The 24,479-nt window shown below is 31.2% G+C and overlaps 1 protein-coding gene and 1 non-coding gene across 2 annotated transcripts; one reads left to right on the top strand and one right to left on the bottom strand.

Moving 5' to 3' along the window:
* Positions 1 to 217: 217 nt before the first annotated feature.
* On the top strand, positions 218 to 290 carry TRNAF-GAA (transfer RNA phenylalanine (anticodon GAA)). Its single transcript has one exon. It is a non-coding gene; the product is annotated as a tRNA-Phe (tRNA).
* Positions 291 to 9,562: 9,272 nt separating this feature from the next.
* On the bottom strand, positions 9,563 to 13,042 carry LOC132045160 (uncharacterized). The gene is made up of 3 exons (XM_059435702.1): positions 12,711 to 13,042; positions 11,675 to 11,903; positions 9,563 to 10,108 (listed from the first exon to the last, which is right to left on the bottom strand). The coding sequence occupies exons 1-3, from the start codon at positions 12,954 to 12,956 to the stop codon at positions 9,681 to 9,683; spliced, it is 903 nt and encodes a 300-aa protein (XP_059291685.1). The 5' UTR covers positions 12,957 to 13,042; the 3' UTR covers positions 9,563 to 9,680.
* Positions 13,043 to 24,479: the final 11,437 nt, after the last annotated feature.

The raw sequence follows: 24,479 nt of genomic DNA, 5'->3' as shown, positions 1-24,479 counted from the left end.
AATTTTCATAATAAATTGGGAGCACCAAGTATTACTAATTACCACGAATTTAAAGCGCGACAGACCATTAATCTAAGTGATCGTCTGGATGCTTTGGAGCTGTCTTTCCTCGTTATGAGTTCTGACGAGTTACCTTCGAATATAAAGCAGTTTGAAATATTCATGTAACTGAATAAACATTGGTCATTACATTTCTCTAGGAACAGTAACACATGTTGCGGGGATAGCTCAGTTGGGAGAGCGTCAGACTGAAGATCTGAAGGTCACGTGTTCGATCCACGTTCACCGCAATTTTATTTTTTAAAATTTTCTGTCTGCAAACTCACACATTTTAACTGGAATGTATATTTTGCCATACGAATTAGTACCATTTAATAAATAAAGAGAGAGAGAGATGTAAATTGAACTGGAGTCGTAGTACTAGCAAATTATATTAAAAAACATTAATAAATTTAGAAAAATAAAAAAGATGATTAAGAAATTCATAGAAAATAAACTTTAACATAATTTTACAAGAATAAATAATGCAATGATATAAAAACTATTATGAGATGCAAATCAACTCTAACATCTTAACTTTCAAACACTAAAAATCACAATTTTTTAATATATATTACTATCATACTATGCAATTTACCTCTCTAAAAGAAGATAATCAATAAACTTTATCAGTATTATAATTAAAATTAACATCACTCCTTCATTAATAAAAAAAAATACTTTCAAATAGCAAAATAATAAAATATGATAATTTTGAGACATAGGACAAAAACATGAAGACTAATGACAAGTGAAGATGTAAAGCTCAGCATGTATTTTTAAAGAAATGTTAAGTGATATTCACCCTCACGGCGTTTCTAAAGAGTGAATATGCAATACTACGTCTCGTTATTTGGGTTATTTTCAATCTTCTTATTTCTATAGATGAAAAAGACTAACAAGCATCATTTATTTATTAAAGAACTAGTATTTGGACACGTGCATTGCACATGTTTTCCATGCTAATTAATATAAAACATTTAGAATGATAATAGAGATAATTTTAGACTATTAAGCGATGGTGAAATTTGAAGGGCAAAATTACAAGCTCAAACTGATGAATAGTGAGCACATTAGATAGATATTTGTTGCCACTGCAAAACAAGATTTATGAAAATTTCTATTCAGAAGTTGCAAAAATATCCTTCATTCTCGGGGAGAAAGGAAAGTTTCTTTAGTGGTATTCTACTTCGATCAACACTGTTATAGTTTGTAGTTGTACACAATCAACTGAATTGATTTGACCTTTTTCTATTGTAGTTTATCTGTGTAGTTGATATAAGAGTATTAGTTGAATTGTAAGAATTATAATTGTATTACAAAACATAACACGAGAATTTTGTGTTAGATGTTGGTTTAATGTTTTAGTGTGGTTTAATGTTTTAGTGCTTCATGAAAAGCTAAAACTCCGTCATATTACATAAATTGATATATTTTAGTTTCCAAAGTTAATTATTAATAACCATTAAAGAAATTGACCAACAAAAAGACATGAGAATAAATAATATTACAATATGTTTGTGTTGTGTAACATTAAATTCAAAGAAGAAAATTACAAGCTTACATTGAGGAAGAATAATTTAGGTTGGCATGCAAAATAAAGGCCGATGAAGAATCCGAGACACCAATATAAACAGACAATGATATTGTCATAATAATTGAATGATATTTTTATAAATATAATCGACACAACATGGATAAAACTTTTTATTTGTATGCAAAATTAATCAATAAAATGGAAAAAAAATGGAGCATGACTACTTGCTCGACATTTTCTTAACTCACATATTTAAAGTTATCAATATACACCTTTCACTTCTTAAAATAAACATCTACTGTATTATATATTTTAAACTATATTAAACAATCTATATAGAAAAGAATTTAACATAGCTTTTAGTACTGCAAAATTCAGCAGAACATTTAGTTTCCAATATATTTTTATAACACCTTTTTTGTATTATGGCACCTATTTTTGTAACCTCTCAGTAATAGTTGAGTAATATAACATGAAACTAGCTACGTATCGACTCCAAAAGGCGATTTTAAGTCAGCCGATCACTGCACCCACTACTCGTTCATGATGATGGGTGCCTTCAAATAACAACTATCCATGCAGTTCAAGCCAAAGGCAGTTAGTGCAGACAAAATTATCTGCTCCTGCTCGACTCAATTAAGACTTCATATCACAATTCAGGGTAAAAAATTAGATCCTCATTTGTCTATCTCTAGTGACCGTAGAGGCACTTTTGAGCCAATGGTGCAGAATTTATCCATCCTAACTGCATAGGAAAAAAAATAGAATCAGTTAATCAGAAGGTAAAAAGAAAAGATGTGTATCCCACAGTCAAATATTTATAGATATTTAGTAGATTTCTTAATACTTATATACAGGGTCCGGTGAAAAGCTCTAGGTTCACATGAATCCATAGACAACACTCTAGATCAGTCCTGAAGAAGAACAGTTTCTTTGTTGAGTCAGAATTTTGCAATAATATATCATGGCAGAATTTATCCACTCTCACTCAAAAGACCTCTGGCAGTAGCACAAACCAAAATGTAAGGCATTTTAAGCCAGAAGTCTTTGAGGGAGAGTGAAAAAAGACTGCCCTGTGAAGAGCTCTTCTTGTTGTGAAACAAGATACTTACTTGTTGGCTCTCCCCGCCAGTTCTTCTTTCTCAGCATGCATGCTTTCTACTTTTTAACCTTAAATTCATACTATAAACATGTAGGAGAGAAACCCTTGAGGGAGAGGCAACAATAAGGCCCCTGAAAAATTCATTTATTATATGAGCCAATTAAAGGTGTTTTGATTGGCAAACTGAATGATTTAGAAGAGAAGTAGAGCTGCCTATTTATAGGCAAATTAAATAAAATTACAAGCAAAAATAGAAGTTTGTGGGGCCTTCATATCTTGGCTCTTGATATGAGTGGCAAAACCAGATTTTTTTTATTCTTAACAGAGTCCCATTAGAGTAGACTATATATAATCTTTGTCACTTAGAGGTAGAAGTCAACCCTCGTGATTAAAGAATAACAGCATCTCATCCTCTTTCACTATTTTATCATATTTTGGACCTATTGCCTGACGAATAATTCTTGCTTTTGATAGTTTTCTATGTTCTTTATCTTAATAGATAACGAAGATGGAAGTTGATATCTAAAATTCTCAACACAATATTCGAATACTAGTACAATTATAGCGAAACCTCAAGATTATTGATAACAGCACGAGAGCTAAAGGACAAATAGTGAACGGTGGCTTCACAATTTAATGGTATCATTTCCATGCAGAAAAAACGAATCCCGCCATTTTACATGAACTCATTTATATGTCCATATTCTTATTTAAGCATCTAGACGACTACCGAGGGGTGTGATGGAATGGACAGAATTCCTCCACTCAGGTCTAGGGTTCGTAGCTTGGGAATGGAGAAACTCCACATAGGGAATTGACCCCAAGCGGCGAGAGAGGTCTTGAGTTTGACCCACAAAATAGAGAAACTCCAAAATAGAGAGTGCTTTTAACCCTATGCAGCACGAATCGGCCGTTTTAGTTGGTCACTCAGTCCTGAATGGTTATACCAAAAAAAAGTATTCAATAATCAATATAGGATTGTGTATTACTGTGTTTTTTGGCTAATTTTTGCTGTAGCGTATATGTTAAACTTTTCCATAAAATATCCAAATATACATACCCTTTCAAGAAGGGTACATCAAGACAAATGAAGAATCTATGGATTTCCTTTAACTTTAACCAAACCAGTCATTACGCCGCGTCCCCTGAATTGGTACAGCTGAAAATTAACTGATCTAATTTTAAATCAACAGATAGTGCAGATGGTGGCATGAACTTTAATAAAATAGGATAACAAAGATTCTTTTCTAGGCAAAGTTGGACATTACATGGAAATATTGCTCGTTTCTTTCGGAAGGCCTATGCAGTGTTTACACAAAATCAATGAATGTAAACATATGTCTTGCACGTACACTTTTTAATACTTAATCATGATTAAGTGATATGCATTTTCATTTTGATTTGTTGATTCTTAAAGTTAATTGTTTATTTAGGTGTAAATACCCGTTGCAGGTAAGTATTTGCCCATAGCTCGACGTGGATCACCTTATCTACATGAATCTTGCTTTAGTACAAACATGCAACTTTTTAAATAATTGTACGATAATCACTGTTAAAGATAAAATAAATGACAAAGTAAATGATCTTTTTTGTTCGGAACCCAAAAACAAAATATGAGGTCCCCATATTCCCACAAACAACTAGGCTCCTAGGTTGTTGAAAAATGGCTCTTAATTATAATGACACATGTTAACTGTGATAATAAAGAATGATTCAATAGGAGATATGGTTTTGCTTTTTGATCAAAGCAATACATGGGTCATGGGTGGCAGATAATATTCATGATAAGACAATGGCTGTAGCAGTTTGGACATGACTGGTGAAGCTGCTCAAGAATACAATGGACTAGAAACATTGGTAGTGACTAGTGACCAACAACATCGGTAATCTACATAATCTGATTAAATATTTATTAGCGTTAGAAATATAAGAAAGATATATCAAGCTATTTTCTGGAAGTATAGTTAAAGAGTACAGAACAAACCGTGCAGTACTGACTTTGTCATTCTCTTAGGTAGATATATATAACTAATTCCTAATTATAACAGATAACTAGTTAATTAGGAATATAAGAAAGATATATCAAGCTGTTTTCTGGAAGTATAGTTAAAGAGTACAGAACAAACCGTGCAGTACTGAATTTGTCATTCTCTTAGGTAGATATATATAACTAATTCCTAATTATATAATTGGCCCGCGCTTCGCTCGGTTAGACGTTTCATTTTGTAACTTAATTGATGTAAAAAGATAAGAAAAAGGTTTTAATGCAAAAGTAGAAGTATTTAATCTTAGACAAACATTAATAAGATGAAAAATTAAATGTATAAGGAAAGAATACATATGCCAAAAAAAACAAAAAACAAATTCAAATATAAAATTTCCTATTGGGAAGGGAAGCTGACTCTTATTTCATGGAGAGAAAAGTTATGTAATATAAGTATTCTCGATCTTCTTTCTTGTTTAAACGCTATTAAGAAATATAGCTATCAATCTTGTAATAAGATTATGCAAACGAAGCAACTAAACTCTCCTTACCTAATATCTTTAGAAGATCATGAGTTTATTAACGCATGAACGGATAATTAGTAACATGAACAAACCATTTATATATTTTTCATACTAAAAGTCTATATTTAAACTCAAGTTTCTATTTTATTTTCACTTTGTAAAATAGTAATAGAAGAGGTAAACCAAAATATCTTGATGTATTTAATTTAGTTAACCTTCTAAGGTCAAAGAGGCCTTCTTGTTCTTCACTAATCGTCAAGCTCTTGGCCATGTTCGCGCACAATCCGAGCGATTTCTCTTCTATTGTCATTAATCATTGAATCATTCTCTTTTGAAGCATAGGTGTATGGAGGAAGAAAATCTGATATGTAAAACCTTGACCCGTCCTTGTCTCTTGCACTGTATTATTTGACGGGTTAGCTAGTATACATGTTGATCTCTAAGCCAACAAAAAAAAAGGGTTCTTTTAGCTAATTATAGGTGCTGTAATAGCAAAGGTGAAGTTGTTATATTGTAAATTTTAATGTTAGAAATAAATAAATTATTACAAAGAAATCAAAATAAGATCGGTAGACGTAATATTATGAATCACATGAAAGTTTAGTGTTATGAAATAAAACATGGAAGGAGATTTTCGAAATTATCCTTAATAGTATATAGAATATTACAAAACGGCATCATAACATTTCCTCAAGTATCTAGAAAAATAAATTTGTTTAGTAAACAACAAAAAATTAAATATCTTAACAGATGGCATATACAGTTGGTAGAATTTGAAGGAACAATATCACAAAAGACATCACAACATTTCCTCAACAACATAGTGATATCAATTTAAGAATTTCAGAAATTTAATTTATGAAACCATATTTTTCAAATGCTGTAATCGTAAAATAACCAAACAATAAGTTGTGTAAAAAGTAGAATACCTTTAAGCTTTTCCCCATAAAACAATGTGAGCATACAAGTTTAAAACATTACCATAAATGTACTTTGCGAGACTTAAATTTTCAAAAACTAAAAAAAGGCAAATCAAACCATAACTTTAACCGAAATAGAAAAAAAGTGATCACGATGACACAATAAAAAATCAAAAGCAACTGTCAAAAGATTTCAAAGTATTTTTTTTCATATAAATCAAATTACAAACAAAAATTAACAAAAGCTTGTTGATATTTCTAAACATCCAAAAGATAACAAATCAACAAAAATGCACAAATCTTAGTACCTAATCAATGAAGGAGTTTTTAAAAAGTTGCTTGGTATTTTGGTAAATGATGGATAATTAATTAATGTAAGTAAACTCTGACAATGACGCAGCAAAATTGTAGTGAATAAAGTAACATCGATGAAACATTTTTCTCCAAAATCAAAGAAAACTTTAAAATATTTCTAAAAGATAATCAAATATTCATCAATTATTCTCCATAACAATGTTTCATATTCCAAAACTAAGAAAATCATCATACATCATATCGTCAAATTTCGTAAATTTAAAAAATAACATTATTAGATATTTTAGTTTATTAGAAAAGATTATTAATCTCAAAGGGAAAAATGGATTATTCCTGAAGAAATTTTTAAACTTTGAATTTCGTAAGATTTTCTTTTTTATAACCTAGATAATTTTTCACACCAATTTGACATAACGAAACGGGGTTATACACTGACATGGGTAAGAAAGAGTGAGATGAACGTGAAAATTTATTAAGGATCTAGAATGTTGTGACTTCTATATAATATTGTAACTAACCTTTATGTACTTTTGCTCTATGCTTCGGCATCTTATTCATATCAATCTCCGGCTTCCCGCTATAGCTACAAATTTTGCGGTTTCTGTCACTATTAACATAACTAACTATAAAATATACATCAACGTTTTGTATATATATGTAAGAACGTTAATGCTTGTCGGTGAAAAATGTTTAAGTAGATGGAGGAGCTATTCTGGCTTCGAATGAATGACCAATGAAGCATCCGTACGTAGTGAAGATGGTTTGGGATTCCCTCCGGTACTTAAGTGTCAAGTAATTTTCGAATTTCCGACACACCTTTTGATTTGATGGGGAGGAGAAAGTTGGTCTTATTAGGAAAAGTGAATTAATATGGAACTGTGACTGGAATTTTCAATGCAAAAAGATGTTAACCACAACCATTGCTGCTGGCAACGGTGGGTATCGTTTGGTGAAGAGTCGCAATGGTTCGACCTTTATTTTGAAGGGAACAATTGATAATTAATAGGAAAATGGGAGAAAAAGGTCAAAAAAACAAAATAAAGGAAAATAGATAAATACCAATTCTGATCTGTGAGAGCACCACGTCAACGGACCTATATCCTGCAATTATATAGATATATAGATTTTCATGCTATTCAAAATATATAAAAAATGAAAAGGACAGAATGAATAGAAAAAAAGTAAAAAAAAAAAAAAAATCAACAAGGGAAGAAGACATACCTGTAAACAATTATTAAAGACTTACCTTTTATACGCCTAATTGTCAAAATACCGTGTGAGATTCAGTTTACCTTCAAGATACTAACTAAATATAAATTTGGATTAGTTTTCTAGAGTATGTATCTCTAAATTAAAGATGAAAAAAGAACAAGAAATTATGGTAGCACAAAAGCAGAAGGTGAAAAGATAATACAATTACTTAAAAAAATATATATGAAAATTCACAAAGATGAAGATTTGAATGTAAAAACTCAATTACAATTACATACCTGATGAATCTCTTGTAACTATGATAATTTGTATATTTCTGAATAAAAGAAGAAGATGAATAATCAAGAAAAAATTAAGAGATTAGAGACAACTGAATTACTTAGGATTCTTACTGGCACATATCCACATAGATATATTAGCCATTTCTTGTTGTTTCTGCTGTCCAAATCACTCCTTACATTGAGATTTTGAATTGCAAAACAACTATGAACTTATCTTTATGACCACAATTTCTCGGTGGGCTCACATTTAATAGTATCTAATATATTAACTCACTTGAATAGCATTAACTTTTACACTCTAAAAAGTTACTGTTACACTTCTAAAATGCATGCAGAATTTTTTTTATCAAAAATTATCAAATAAAGGACAAACCAAAAGTTGCTTTGGACCGTTTTACAGGAAGGCAAAGGGATTCTCCCACGTTCCATTTTACTTTTTCTTTTTGTGGTTATTTTTATTAAAGACTAAAATAACTACAAGCAATAACTTACCATTTAACACAGATGATAATGTGCCATAAATGACGGATGATAGAACAATTCTTTGCGGTCATACGGTTTAATATAATAAATGATAATAATAATTAGATATTTTATTACATTTTAATTTACTGCAGGGGTAAAATCGTAAGCCAACTTTGAAGGTAGGAGCTTCCCACTTTTAGTATAATACGATGATGATTAAGGGTCAACAATATTAATTAACGAGTTTGACACATAATTTGTGTAAAAACTATTAGGCAAGCCCCAAGCGTTGGCCATTAGGCGTGCTTAGGACGTACGGCGCTCAGGACGTAAGCCTCACAGAACTAAGCCCTACACATGAGCCTCGAGTCGTTTTGCCAATACCACACCTAGAGTCGAACCAGAAAATGCCTTTTAAAACACTGTTACTAGCTGCTATCCACTCGTTCTGGAAATTAATGTTTTCCTCACTATTTCTAATTTCATATGCCACAAAAAAAGTCATTTACATGTTCATCTTTCACGGTGCAATCTTTTCTTGGGTTGCACACGGCTTGGTTAGATGTACTCCCAAATTTTCCTTCCATATTTTTTATCGCAATGCATTCAGAGCTACTCATCCAAAATTGGACTTATGTATGTATCCAACTTCAATCACCTTAATTATCTATTGTTACAAAATATAATACTCCCTCTGTTTCATAATAAGTGTCACCTTAGAAAACCAAGATATAAATTAACTAATTTTTTCCAACTCTACCCTTAGACAAGTTAAAGTAACATCTAAATGATGATCGGAAAAGTCACATAGTAATTAACTTTCTATTGTTAAATTCCCAATGTCAAAAGAATCACTCCCTCCGTCTCATATTACTTGACCACATTACTAAAAATATATGTCCCAAAGTATTTATTCATTTACAAAACTAAGATAAAATTAATTAAATCTTAAATGTTCTTAAAAATAATCAATATATTTATTGGAAAGAGATAGAAATAAAGGAGTAAAATACATCTTTTATTTATGACTCTTAAGAGACATACAAAAGGAAAAATGACCAAGTAATATGAGACGAAAGGAGTACTACTCATGCATATTATAATCAAGAAGAAAAAATAATTTATTTTTATTATATAGGAATAATTTAGTAAACTTCACATTACATGATTGATTTCTTTATGAAACGGAGGGAGTACATACTCTAAACTCACATAAGCTCAAAAGCCTAAAGCAACTACAAAAATGGAACGAACTCTCAATTCTTTACGGCAATCGATAGAACTAACGCATATGTCTTCCTTCATACCGCTTCAACAGCAGTACAATGTACACTTGGAAAATTTTCCAATAAATCAGCAGTAAGCATAGATGCCTTCGGCCGTGGCAATCGGCTTGAATATTCGTAAACGGATACTGGAGATTTAGCGGTCATACGTTGGAATGTTTTAAGCCACTTAGCTTGCATGTATTTTTGTTTCCTCCATGGCGCTATATGTATTTTCTTCTCCTTCATGCACTTCTTTGCAGCATTGCACAATATCTGTATTACTGACAATAATCTCTCTACTTTCCCAACAAACACTTCTGGCAGGCATTTGACCAGTCGATTGTATTCTTCGCTTGCTTTCGCTAATTCGAACTCCCCTCGAAAATTTAATTCAATAATTACCCTCACTTCTCCCTTTTTAGTGCTCGAATTGTCCACCACGTCTATGAATGCGTGTTCACCTGTGACATAGTATAAGAACAAGTGTTAGTTTAGAAATATTAGATAGTAAAAGAATATGCCAGAATTGGGTCAACAGTTTCATGGATCCGTGGCTTCGCAGAAATGACCATGATTTGATTTGTTGATAAGGAAAATATGATAGATATAACCCCCCCCCCCCCCCCCCAAAAAAAAGTCTTCATTGTTATATACAATCGGATAAATATCTCAAAAGGTCATTAAATTTTGAAAATTATGTAGAAAGTCATCAACTTTGCTACATATCAATAAAATCACTCAACTTTTACCTATTATCTTCATAAAATCACTCCACTACATACATATGTCATAAAAAATAAAAAATAAAAACTGACATGACAATATTAATTAATTATTTTATACCATATAGACATGGGCCACATAATAAAATAAAATAAATTCATAACTATAAACCCACACCCACTCACCAACCCTTCATCCAAAACCCATTTTTCCCTTATCTATACCTTCTTCTCACTGTTTCTTTAAAATTAGGTTGGATCAAAATAATTACTTAGTCAATATAATTTAGAGAGTAAATCAAAATGATTATGATTTACACATATCTTATTACCTCAAAAATGAACAAGTTCCTTAATTCTTTATACAAAACCATCTCAAAGCATGCATAAAAGCCACACAGAGATACACATAGTATTACTAAGCAATCATAAATATTAAAATAAATTGTTTATATAACAAATACACATATAACAATAACCATGCAAAATTGTAGAGTCAGAGCCCTGACAACTAATATATCCTCAATGCCGATCTTGTTAACAACTTTCAAATAGTTCTCAAAACGCAGCTCTAAGGCATTTGAGTTTTCAGAAAAAGATACATCCAAATTCTGAAATGAGAAAGATCAAAAGAATACTTAATATTAAATATATGCTTTAGTACTACAAAATGCTTAATCATTAAAATAAGTTATTGGCAGAAAGAACAAAATAAGATGTCGACGAAAACTCTAATTTTAACTCCGAAATAGTGGGTGTGGGTATAAAGATATGTATTTATTTTATTTTATTATGGGACTCATGTCTACAGAGATTTTTTTGAATATCAAAATGATTTTATGAGATAATAATTTAAACAGTGTTTTTATTGATATGTAGCAAAATTTAATGATTTTACTATAAAATTTTTCAAAGTTCAAAAGCCTTTTGAGATATTTACCCGATACAATCAGGTCACGCTAGGCCTAGTCCCCAGCCATAAACAAACAATTATACGTTTGTTGGAAAGGGATATATTGGTTTTGTGTATTCAGTTGACAATAACATTTTATATTCTTTTATAGCTTTCGAAGAAAAGATCAAGTAACAGAAGATTTTTTTAGATATTATCTGGAAAGAGATTTAGCGTGTGAGTGTGTGTTAGAAGAATTAATGGTGGGAAGCTGGCTTTTCATATACATTTAAGGTTGTCACGATATACATATTTAAAACATATATTTTTCGTTTACTTAATCTTTCTCCAAGTGACACACAAAAACGTCTATGTCAATATTATAATATTATAAAGATCACTATTGTAATAACCTGAGGGAATATCTGGTGAGCTCTTCCACTTGGACTTGCAAATTGCAGAGTTGAAACCTGCATTTTGTAGGCGACTACACACCTTTTTCATCAGACAATTTCGGCAACTAATATTGTTGACCATTTTCCAGCTGCAATTACAGCAGTCATTTTCTGATGCTTCTTTCACTGTTTCTTTAGTAATGCTTCGGATCTGTGATTCTAATGTTGTTGTCCGGCATAATACAGCCTGCAACAAGAACACCGAAATAAGACATGAGTTAGTAATGAAGAGAGAAGAAAATCAAGGCTATGAGACATTACAGAGAGACCGCTAAATTGGGAAATTAAATAGAACCTTTAAGATTCTAATTATTTCGCTTGTGAAATCTTAATTGCTTTGGATTTATGACATTTGTTTGAATACCACCATCGCTTAACTATAATTAATTAATGTATATATTCACTTCATTAAATCACTTAATTATGATAAATTGCATTTATTTGGTGTAAACATCAAAATGCAGGTAAATTTTTACCCTGAAACTACCTTTTTCCCTCTCTGTTATTAAGTTTTTAGAACACTCCGCTTACTTGAAGTCTAGAAAATTCTACCTTCCTAATTTAGCACTAAATGGTTTTAAAATTTCTAAAGTAGTTCCTTACTATTGATTTTAAAATATATAATATACTGTTGAGAATGTAATTAAAAAAAAAAAAAAAAAAATCACGGACAAAAAGAATCAGCTTGCATAGACTTGAACCTATACGTACTCTGAAAAAGATACAAAAGGAACCTTTAAAACTCGAATTATCTTTTTTTCCCTTTTCTGTATTTACTTTTCAAAGAATTCTCACCATATGGAGGACCGGAAATTCTTCCCTTCTACAATATAATGAATAGTGAGAACTTAATTTTGACTTTAAAAGAGTTCGTAAAAAGGAAGAAAAATTAAATTAAGAAGCAAACAAAAGAAAAGAGAGAAGGCAAAGTCATTATGCATTTCTATTTTTTCATGAGAAAAATGAAGAAAGAAGAGAGGGAGTTGAAACTTACTTGCAAAAGCTGATGTTGAGTTTCCCAGAACTGATTGTCTTCAACATTTTCAGTACTATTATCTTTCTCCTCATTTTCATCTTCAACATAAACGTCATCACTGACACTTTCTAGTGACGAACCTTGACCATCCTCGTCAAGAAAACTAAAAACAGTGTCAGAAATATTAATAGCATAGTCACCGGAAAAATCAGTTTCCCGGTTGTCACACGTTAAAATCCGCTGAATTAGAGGTCTTCTAGCCATTAGTCCGACCGTGGCGTCTAAATTCTTTAATGGGATGTTGAAAATAAAGCTCACTAAAAGGCTCTCTAAAATATTTGTGTTATGACCACTCTCAAGAACTGCCTTAATATATCTCGACCATGCCCAAAAATAAGTGGGACCATAAATCTGACGTGGACTGAGGAAGGTTCATGAACATGAGCAGTGGAGCCCACATCCTATGGTATTTTCATTATACCACATTGTGGTACATCTTATGGTAGCATTTTGATATTAAGGCCCCGTTTGGATATGGTTTGAAATTATGATTTGAAATCATGTTTGGACATGCAATTTGAATATTTTAAGGGGTATTTTCTCTTATAGACATAAAAATCTCAAAAGTTGTGAAAACTATCAAAACATTCTCAATTCTTATATAATCTAACCAAATGAGCAAGTCATAATTCATAACAAAATTAATACGCTAATTCATAACAACAGGCTCAAAATTACTATTAGAAGACCTTTCTAAAAATACAACATCAATTGATCAAATTTTAGTTTAATAAATAAAATTGGTAGACATATATAAATTAAAAGGTTCGTAGACATAAATAAAATTTGGTGGAAGTTAATGAGATTGGTAAATGATTGATGGGGGTAATTGTTAAAAATATCTACCAACTTATGGGTTTTTTTTTTTACAAAATATAAACTTACGGATTAAATTTTATATTTAAAAAAAATGAAATCATGTTTCAAACCCCAAATCATGCCTTTATGGATGATTTGGGGTTTGAAACCATAGTTTCAAACCATGACTGAAAACGCATGTCCAAACGCTGGTTTGAAAATTGATGGCCAAACGCCTACTAAGTTGGCGTTTGAACATGCGATTTGAAATCATGGTTTGAAATCATGAGATGAAATCGGCGTTTGGCCATGCATTTCATCTCATTATTTCAAACCAAGGTTTGAAATCTCAAATCATCCAAAAAGACATAATTTGAGGTTTCAAATCATGTTTTCAAAATTTTTAAATATAAAATTTGACCTATAAGTTTATATTTAAAAAAAAAAAAAGACCCATAAGTTGATAGATATTTTTAACAATTTCTCTCACTAATCATTTACCAACTTTTATTTATATCTATCATGTGGGAGGATTATATTAAAAAGTAGTTACATTACTATTCATATTAATTTTTCTTTTTTATTGAACTAAAGTTTGATCAATGATGTTGCATTTCTTAGAAAGGCTTTCTAGTAGCGTATTAATTTTGTTATGAACTATGACTTGCTCATTGGTAAGATTGTATAAGAATTGAGAATATTTTGATAGTTTTCCAACTTGTAGGGTTTTTATATCTATAAGAAAAAATACAACTTAAGAAATTCAAATGGCATGTTCAAACATGATTTCATCTTATGATTTCAAACCATGTCCAAACGGCTCCTAAAAAAAAGTGATATTTAAAATAATATTTTTTGAAATTTGAAAAAAGGTATTTGAAAATTGAAGCTATCTTTGAATATGTAATTCAATTTTCTTTTTAAGAAGGTAATTTTGGTGAATTGGAGAAAAGTTCACTTGAATTGGTCAAAATCACTAATTAAAACTTAAAATTCGTCTTTGAATTTTCTTTAAAAATTAGCCCGACATAAGCAAACGCCTTTTTTTTTTTCTTAAAAAAATATCCAAACCGGTCCTAACACTAATTGGAATACAGTAGGCCGAGAGAAACCATGGATCCACGTCAGTCGATGTCAATTGTTTCGTTTCGGCAAAACAAAAAAGAATTCTGAATTATTTCTCAAAATTTCCCCTTTAAATATTTTTATAGATATACACTCGAATATCCTAGACATTAAAATGGAGGTGTTATGACTATGAGTAGTGACACCTGATGAACAGTTGCCAAGTCCAAGTTTATCCGATGATGTGAGTGGGTCCAGCTTGCCTCTTCACCTAAATACATTATATGATGTTTTTGGAGGGTATCACCACTAACAGATAATAATAATTGAATTTAACCTTGTAGCTAGTCTCTTCCTGTATTTTTCTTACATTGATAATTGCTTATTCAATTACATTGTCATAAAGTTTTAACTCATGAGAGCATGTTTTTATCACGGACATTTTATGATTGATGGAAGAATCCTGAGACATACGCGGCGTTCTGCCTATGGTTTTGTTAATTATCTCCTATGGTTTTGTTAATTATTTCCAATGTGAACGAAATTGCCTTTGGATAATAGAGAAATCCAGAAGAGTCTTCACAACTTTATTTTTTGGCCATTTTAAATGTGCACACTTATTTGACCATGCCAATCAAATAATTGATACTGACAAAGTCACCAAATTACTCTAAAGTTCAATTACCTGCAATTACACTCTGATCTGGCCCGTTTGGCTAAGTTGCCCAAATTAGTTTGAGAAAGTGCTCCATCTGTCTCAATTTATGTGGCACTTTTCATTTTTCGAAATTCAAACTGTACAAATTTTGACCAATATTTTAAGATGTATTTTTTCACCAATTTGATATGAGCAAATTAAGTTGCAAATTATAGTACTTTTCATGTAGTTTTCAAATATATAAATTTTAATCTTAAGATATTAAGTTAATCTAATCCAATTTAGCTTTAAAGTTTAGTCAAATTGACTATCGAAAAGCGAAAAGTGCCACATAAATTGGGGCGGAGGGAGTGTCTTTTTAATAAAGAGTGTTTTTTGAAACATTTTTTCGATAAAAAGTAACAATTTGTATTTGATTAATCATTTGAAAGTGCTTTTATTAATATACAATATTTCAAAAAGTATTTTTAGTGTCAAATTACGAAAAATTTTACTACTACTAATTAATTTAGTAAATGTGAATTTTTGATATAGTGTAATTAATTTTTTCTAAAACTTCAAACATACTTATATTTTTCAGAGAAGTTTTTTTCAACTTTTGCGTAAAAGCTATAAAATAATATTTTCATATTCAAAATTCTTTATTTCTTCACCAAAACTTGCCTAAATATTTCATCTCTAAAATAAGTTTATCTTTTTCAAAAAAAGGAGGAGGAGGAGGAAAACATATATTATTTAGATTGGTTAAATAACTGACAAAAACAAAGTTGGGCAAGAAACATAAGTTATTTTTACGGAAAAGGGTAAAAAATGCCCGCCGTCCGTTCATAGTTTGGTTCAAAAATGTCCTTAAACTATACAAAATTGAACAAAAATGTCCCTATTGTTACTTAATTGGTATAAAATATCCTTTTCCTAATAAACATTATATTTCTTTTCTTTTAAACACATTTTTTATATAAAAATATTATTTTTAAAGAAACCTTTTCTTATTTCTTTTCTTTTAAAATCCCTTTAACTAATAAAAAAGTAGGAAGTAATTTTTCTTCTTCTTAATCTCGTTTTATCAATAAAATGAAATTACCCCATGTATTATTTTAACTGATAATATAGGTCATATATACAAGATCACAGTAACCCATCATTAATTTTCATTTAGATAACGATAAAATTCTTTTTCCTAATAAAATAGAAAATATTTTTATTTCTTAATCTTTTCCGAATTGAAGTAGGATAAGTATTTGCTGATCTAATCACTGGTTTAAAGTTAAAGATATAGCAATCATAATACCATAAAACAAGAAAATTTATTAAATTGCTTCAAATCACAAAATATCTTTAAGATATCGTTGACGGAGTTATTATTGATCGTTTTTCATTTTAACTTTAAAATCAAGGATTACATCAACAAATGCTTATCCTACTTCAATTAGGAAAGATTAAAAAATAAAAACATTTTCTATTTTATTAGGAAAAAGAATTTTATTGTTATCTAAATGAAAAGTAATGAATTTTATTGTTATCTAAATGAAAAGTAATGATGGGGTTACTATGATCTTATATGTGTATATATGATATATTATCAGTTAAAAAAGTATATTTAATTGATTATCGCGATTAAGAAGAAAAAAGATTACCTCCCACTTTTTTATTGGTTAAATAGATTTAAAGAAAAGAAACAAGAAAAGGTCTCTTTAAAAGTAATATTTTTATAAAACAAAATGTGTTTAAAAAGAAAAGAAACAAAATGTTTATTAGGAAAACGGCATTTTTATTCAGTTTCGCATAGTTTAAGAGCATTTTTGGACCAAACTATGAACGGAGCGCATTTTTGTTCAATTTCACATAATTTAAGAACATTTCTTACCCTTTTCCATTATTTTTATGAACAATAGCAAAAAGTACTACAAGACAACAAGAGATATCGCTAAAAAAGCTAGGGAGAGAAATATTTTATTGCTATTGTGATTGAGGTAAAAATGAACAGATTTATTTAGCTTCCTATTTATAAAAGAAAAGATACTGATTCAAACTTTCCGGGGGGGGGGAGTCACTACATAATTGTCTCGCTTGATTGCAAGTCTGAGAAAACTATTGCAAGGCTTTTTCAGGAGTTACTTGCAAGCTGTCTGATTTAGCTACTCGCGAGTTGCCTACTTGATTGCAAGTTTGATAAAAATGTTGTAAAGCTTTTCGTAAGCGTGTAAAGGAACTTCGATCTCAAGCCTGAGGAAGTTCTTCAAGATTTTTCAAGATTTGCTACAAACCTATGCATGAAATAATTACAAGCTATTTATTTAAGATACATGCTTCATTGCAAGCTTCTTCAGAAGCTATAGTAATACTTCAATGGACATCCACGAACCATAACATTTATAGCAGTTATTGTATTTTAATTCTTCTAGTACAAATTTGATCAGAATATGCGTGCAAAAGTTCGATTCTATTTTCTAGAGGAAACCCCTAGCTAGTGTTTGAAACGAAATATGCGTGTTAAAGTTCGATTCTATTTTCTAGACTAGAGGAAACCCCTAGCTAGTGTTTTAAACTTTCGTTTCAACTCTTTCTAGCTTATCTGGAATTTTAATTTACTGCACCGTCTATTTCATTCTAGTTTGCAATATTGGGGAAAATTTTGAAAAAGTCAAAGATCGTAAACTCTAGAAATTTACAAATGGCTATATTCTTGCAAAATTTAGAAACCAGTAACCGTCGTTATAGGTTGCGGGCCGCCACGGTTGCCAGCTTATTTTAGCTGGCTGAAGGTTTTTATTACTAAAAAAAATTAACAATGAACATATATCTCCACATATCTCTGAATAACGAAGTTTTCAAGTTGGCATCCTAAACATATTTTAATATAATGTTTCCTAAAACATGTTTTCATTACTGGGTGCTGCCCATCTTTAGAAACACGTTAAAATAATCATCAGTGAAGATATTGTAGAAAATAAATTTGCTTATTCAGTAAAACCTGGCCAGCTGATTTTTGCCATGGAAAGAGAGTGGCAGTGAAGAAATAATCGATTCAATCTTTGGTACCGTTTTTTGTCACCCTCAACAGTTGATGATTAATAGATTTACTTCCAAAATCTTGAGTTTTGCAAATTAACTTTTTTAATTCTGAGTTGCTTTTGAAACTATATGTACGTAACGCGTGTGATAGTTTTAATTAAGTTGAGATAAAATAAAGTATTTGATGTGTGATGCACATTGCACAAGTGGGCATGCGGATTAGCTTGGATATACAGTCAAACATCTATATTGTGGCAGCATTTGTGCGAAAATTTCATAGCTGCTATAGTGAGATACTGTTATGTATGTATACTGACATTTGATGGTCGGATCTCATTTAGCTGTTATAAACAAAAGTACGCATAAATTTATTTTTCTATACTTTTTTTATATATTTTATAAACAAAAACAAATTACTTGTTGATTTTAAAATCTTGATTGATCTTTCTGTTTCATTAATAAAAATTGAAGTGACTAATAAATTCATAACTAGTTGTACCGTACTAAGGAGCATATGCATTTTAAATTAATCGAAAATTTAAATATTTCAAGTTTGACGTAAGAATTCTACAATTGCAGGTTGTTTCATAAATTCCAGTCTCTTAGTGATAATATAACGCTTGAATTAACAAAGATTTTTGTCCAAACTTTTAGCAAAAAAGAATTCAATAGCTTTCTCTTGATGATTACCATAAATATTTTAATATTTTATTTCTATACATAAATATATTTCTTACAAAAGATTACTTCCCCTAGTTCAAAAAGATTGTCCACTTAGCTATTTGCACACCTTTTAATAAAATACTAACTCAGAGGCAAAAATAGGTAATTTGACTAAACTATCCCAAATTAAATAAGTATTGGGATTTGGTCACTTAATACCTAATAGGGGCAAATCTGAAAAAATAATGTTAATTCTTTCTTGATTAGGTAAGTGGACACCCTTTTTTAACCAAAAAATAAGGGCTAAGTGGACACTCTCTTTTAATCGGAGGGTGTATTACACAATATTTGAGTATGACCATTATAGAGAGGTAATTTTACAAAGAGTGTACCGCTATAATGTTGTTATAGGTAGAATGTTATTATAGAGAAGTAAAATATAACATGAAAAATTGGTTCCGGAAAATATCAAGCCGTCAGTGAAATGCCGTTATAACGAATGTCAATTATAGAGCGGTTTGACTGTGTCACATTATGCGAATTACGTTATGGATATTCATTTACAATTGACGAGTTGTCATGTGGCAAGTTATTATGATATTTGAAAAAAAATCTTCGTTTTTTTGGTTAATAATTCATTACTTTTTCTTAAAAGCTGGCCGAAGTTACGTTGAAGCCCCGCCGTTCTACACTGCTGCTCGCCGCGCATTCTATCTTAGCATATCTTTAGCGTCAAGTTAATAAGTTGTATTATATTTTATTATTATTAAATTATAATTAATTATAAATAATTTTTTCACTTTATATTTTAATTATAAAAAATATAATTTGATATAAACATCATATCCTACTGAAGTAATTTTTACCGCATCCACTAAGCCACAGACTACTACTTGTATAAGCCTATTACTCTATGTGCAATTTCCTTTTCTTTTAAGGTTCTACTCTTTTCCCGTGTGTTATTTTGGCTTTATTGATACAGTCAACCATTTAATATTTGGTCATTCAAACCTTAATTTTTATATTTTTGAAAAAAAGTATTTGCATAACTAGAGTTATTTTCAATCTGTTTTACTCTTTAAAGACGGCAAGATAATATATTTTTGCATGTATGTAATCATGTAAAGTTAAACGAATTATAACACACTATTAATTTTGATCTTAAAATGATGCTTCTCTTTTCCCGCGGTCTATTAACATCTCATCATAAAACATAATAAGAGTAACGAAACAATTTGCTACACTGTAGCAATGTGTTCTGTTAGTTTATATTATCGAAAATTATTCAAGGAGCCCATCTTTGAATCTTCTTATAGGAGTATAAAAATTTTCATTTCCCCCACTCACCAAACTCGCAAAAGAAATAGTAAAAGGAAAAGCTGAAAACCTGAGAGAAGACGACAAAAGCATATTACCCGAACTCGAGTCCGTTGCGTTTTGCACCCCTAACGTATGTCCTCTTTTGTGATATGCACCTTGTTCTATATTTTTTTATAATTCGCATCCTAATCTCTTTACTTTCTTGCAAAATAATAAAACTACTCTTTTTATAAATTTTTCACAAGGGCAAAATTGGGATTCAGAAAATAAAAAAGAAAATGACACAAAATTAAGAAGAGCGGAAGAAGATTTCTTGGTGTTTATGGTTTGTATTGACATTGCGACACTTCTTGGTGATCTTGAAATGGCACTCCGGCAACACCCGTTACTCCCAGTGAATACAATTGCAGGAAGATAACTCTGCAGGATGCCAGGATCTATAAAACCACCATGGTTTTTAGCATTTGGAGTATCATGTTACCCTTTAAAATAAAACATTTCAAGATTTGGAGGTGTATCACATCCACTTACAATTTCTCCGCTCTCTGTATTTTTGACGTAAGCAAATATATCACAACCAACGACTTTTCCCTTGGATTTGTCGAAGAGAATAGGAAAGAAAGTATGCCGTTTCACTCTTGATTGAGTCTGTCGAGATGGAGTAGATCCTTCCATTAATCACAGAATTTTAATTGCATGCCAAAACAAAAAAAAAATAATTTGCAGGATTGAATTTAGCTTTGAAGAAAGAGGCGCAAATTGTTTTGAAGCAACTGTTATTTGCCTTAGCTCATAAGTACATGCATCTCTTTGTACTAACATTATTAAGATTTGATGCAATCAGGCCTATGTGACTCAAGAAGATCCTCTAGTGGCAACACTAATTGTAAGAGAAGCTGTATACTACTCTGCTGAACTACTCCCAAATTCCATGCCAAAATCAGAGGAAAAATGAATATCAGACTATTATTGATGACGAGGGCCATTGAGTTGAGCATATTATTTGAATTCCGCATCCGTCTTTTCACCCAGGATTTGCCACCTTAACTATTAATGATGATGATGGCCACGGTCGTGTTGAAACAGAAACAGCTTGAGTTTGTTGTTGTTGTTGTTGTTTTTTTTTTTTTTTTTTTTTTTTTTTTTTTTTGGGTCATTTCTATTCTTATTATTACTATTCCAATTTTGCCTCGTGGAAAATTTATAAAAGAGTGATTTCATTATTTTGCAAGAAAGTAAAGAGACTAGGATGCGACTCATAAAAAAATATACGACAGGATGCATATTACAAAAGAGAACATACATTAAGGGTGCAAAACGCAACAGAACTCTACCCAACTCATTGAGTAGAGATAGATCCTAAATGTTGTTACGTGAGACGACAAACATGGCACGTGGAAGATTTAGATGGGAAACCAACTAATGATAATTTATTTAAGGAAGCAGCAAATTGAATCAAGACTAATAGGATTTGCTGACTATGTTCCACATACGCAGGAACCATGCCTCGGATAAGAATGCGGCAAACTGCCATCTTCTTGACAACGATGATCATATGCTTTTGTTCCTTTCATGTTTCTTAATTAAAAATAATTATATGTCTCCATTCTCCCCGTTAATTATAGGAAGAGGAACATAACCGAAACTTTTTAAAAAATAAACTTAAAGAGCTAATTATAATTGGGACTAAATCTCCCTTAAAGTTAGGTTTATTTATTAGATTACGATGTCTGAATTTCAATACATAGTAGTAGATTATTAATATGTGTATAAAATCTTTGATCAAGGTCTCTACAAGAGTGTATCCCCGGCCATAGAATTAATTAATTACTCCCTACCATTCATTTTATATGCTATTTGAGCATGGAGTTTAAGATCGGAAAAATGAATATTTCAAAGTGAAATTATTTCTAACTATATGAATATGTCATTCTTTTTGGGATGAATTAGAAAAGGTAGTGCGTCACGTAATGAGGTAGAAATAAATGAAAGATGTTGGTTTATTAAATTATCAGAGTTAATCAAGAAGACACTGCTACTTGGAAGTTTTTTGCTTGCATGTCTCTTCTTCCACATATATACCACAAAGAGAAAAGTGACATGCCATTCACAATTCTGGAAATGCAAAAAAGATAACCAACTTCTGGTAATCTTAGATTGATAGAATTGTGATTAGACCATAAGAAATTCAATCAATTTTGGTATGTGAACTTTACAGACCAACTACCAAGCAACTAGAATCTTCCACTCCATCATAATGGCTTAACAGGTCTTTGATACTTGGGGTCTTAGTCAAAAATCATATTTTGCCCAAATAGTTAAATTTGTGTTAAAAGTTAAATAAGGTTAACTACAATTGGTAGCAATTCGATAAAAATGGTTGAATAAACACAAGCAAGTTATTAAAGATTGAATAAGAATAAGTAAATAAAAAGAAAAAGTAAACTTATGCCAATTATGACGAATAGTAGTAATGGATTTCTCCTTTTCCAAGAATGAGTGAGAGCTTGATGATCAGAGAATTGGAATAATAATAATAATAATAATAATAATAATAATAAGTAATCAAGAATAGTCTCTTTTTCAGTAAGTATCCGATGCCTAGATATATAAGAGAAAGTACTATTTATAGGTCTTTGATCCTTCTTGGTGCCTTTCTCGTTGTTTGTATATAACGGCAATCATTAATTGCTGAATTAATGATTGTCATTTAATTCCTTGATTCTGGCTATCAGAAATTGTTTCGCCGTTACTGTATTAATTCTATTTAATGCGTAATCAAGAGGATCTCGTATGTTGTTCCCGTTGATGTTCTCTTCGTTGACCACATCGGCGGTATCAGCTACCCCTTTGTAGATGTCGTGCTTCGACATTACCGTTAGTTCTTTCTACGCCATTGTCTTAATTGACACGTGTCAATCAAATGTTGATCCACGTGTTTAGGCTCAATTTTTACCCATACAGATAGTCCCTCAATTTTTCGGGTTCATCAGAAAGATCTCCTGAAGAATTGTCTTGCCGATTTTCATCAATCTTTCCTTGATTAGACATTTGAATCATTTCATTGGGGTATAAGAAGCGTTGCAACTGGCGTTAGATCGTGGCCACTAACGTGATGGGTACGTGGCATAACTGCAAAAGTTGAAAAGATGCGTATTAATGACAAAGTCAGACATGGGGCACGTGGCCATCGCCGTGCCCTTCATTTTCTCGCTGGTTCCCGATGTAATAATGATTCCTCTATAAAAGAGAATCTTTACCCTCTCATTTTTACTTTCAATTTATGCTTCAATTTTTGGATATCTTTGCTACTTCTTCTTCTTTTTTCACCTTCTTCGATTTCTTTGACTTCTTTGATTTTTAACCATGTCTTCCCCTTCATCTTCTCAAAATATTTCGCCAGAAAAGACCGTCATTGTTGATGCTTTCCCTCCCAATGTGGGTGTTGGAAAACCTAAGAATAGGTTGCCTCCTAAAAAATTTATGGGCGATGCTATTACCATTGCTGCTGTTTCTAGACCTTTATCTTCAGTAACTTCTGATGCCGGTGATGATGAAGTCGTAATGGTAGATCTTCCCTCTGTTGATAGTGTGCTTCCCAAAAGCCCTACTCATTCTACCGACTTAAAGATTATGAATGGGGATGAAACCGATGAGGAAAGATTGGCTAAGGTTTCCGGGTTTAAGTCCCATATTACCGAAGACCTTGTTCCTTCTGTAGTCGAAAAATGTAATTGGAAGGATCACTCCGTGGAAATTGTTGTTCCTGAACCGGATAGACCCGTCACCTCTCACTTGCCTGGGTTCTCCGCAGTGTTCCTTTATCCTTTCACGATCGGGTTTAATTTACCGTTAACTCCGTTGATTGATCAATTATGCCGCCGTCTTCAAGTTTGTGTACCGCATCTCACTCCCGAAGTTTGGTGCTTGATTCAATTATACCAACATATTGCTCGAATTGCAAACATTCAGCTTACTTTAGATCATATTTTATATCTGAACACCCTTCGTTTTATAAAGCATTCTATGATAACATTCAGGGCCCGAGGCCTAATAAGTTGTTTGATGACCCTGAGGATAGTCATGATCGTTTATGGTTTAAAGAATTTGTAATTATTCCTACTCATCAATTAGTGAGCAGTGATCCTACGACCTTTCCGGAAAAATGGAATGCAAGAGCTTCCAATCCCGAGCTGAATATTCCGAAG

Source organism: Lycium ferocissimum, chromosome 2 (genome assembly GCF_029784015.1).
Source record: "Lycium ferocissimum isolate CSIRO_LF1 chromosome 2, AGI_CSIRO_Lferr_CH_V1, whole genome shotgun sequence".
In the NCBI taxonomy this organism is placed as follows: Eukaryota; Viridiplantae; Streptophyta; class Magnoliopsida; order Solanales; family Solanaceae; genus Lycium; species Lycium ferocissimum.
The sequence above is the reverse complement of the archived record's forward strand: the minus strand, read 5'-3'. Positions and strand labels throughout refer to the sequence as shown.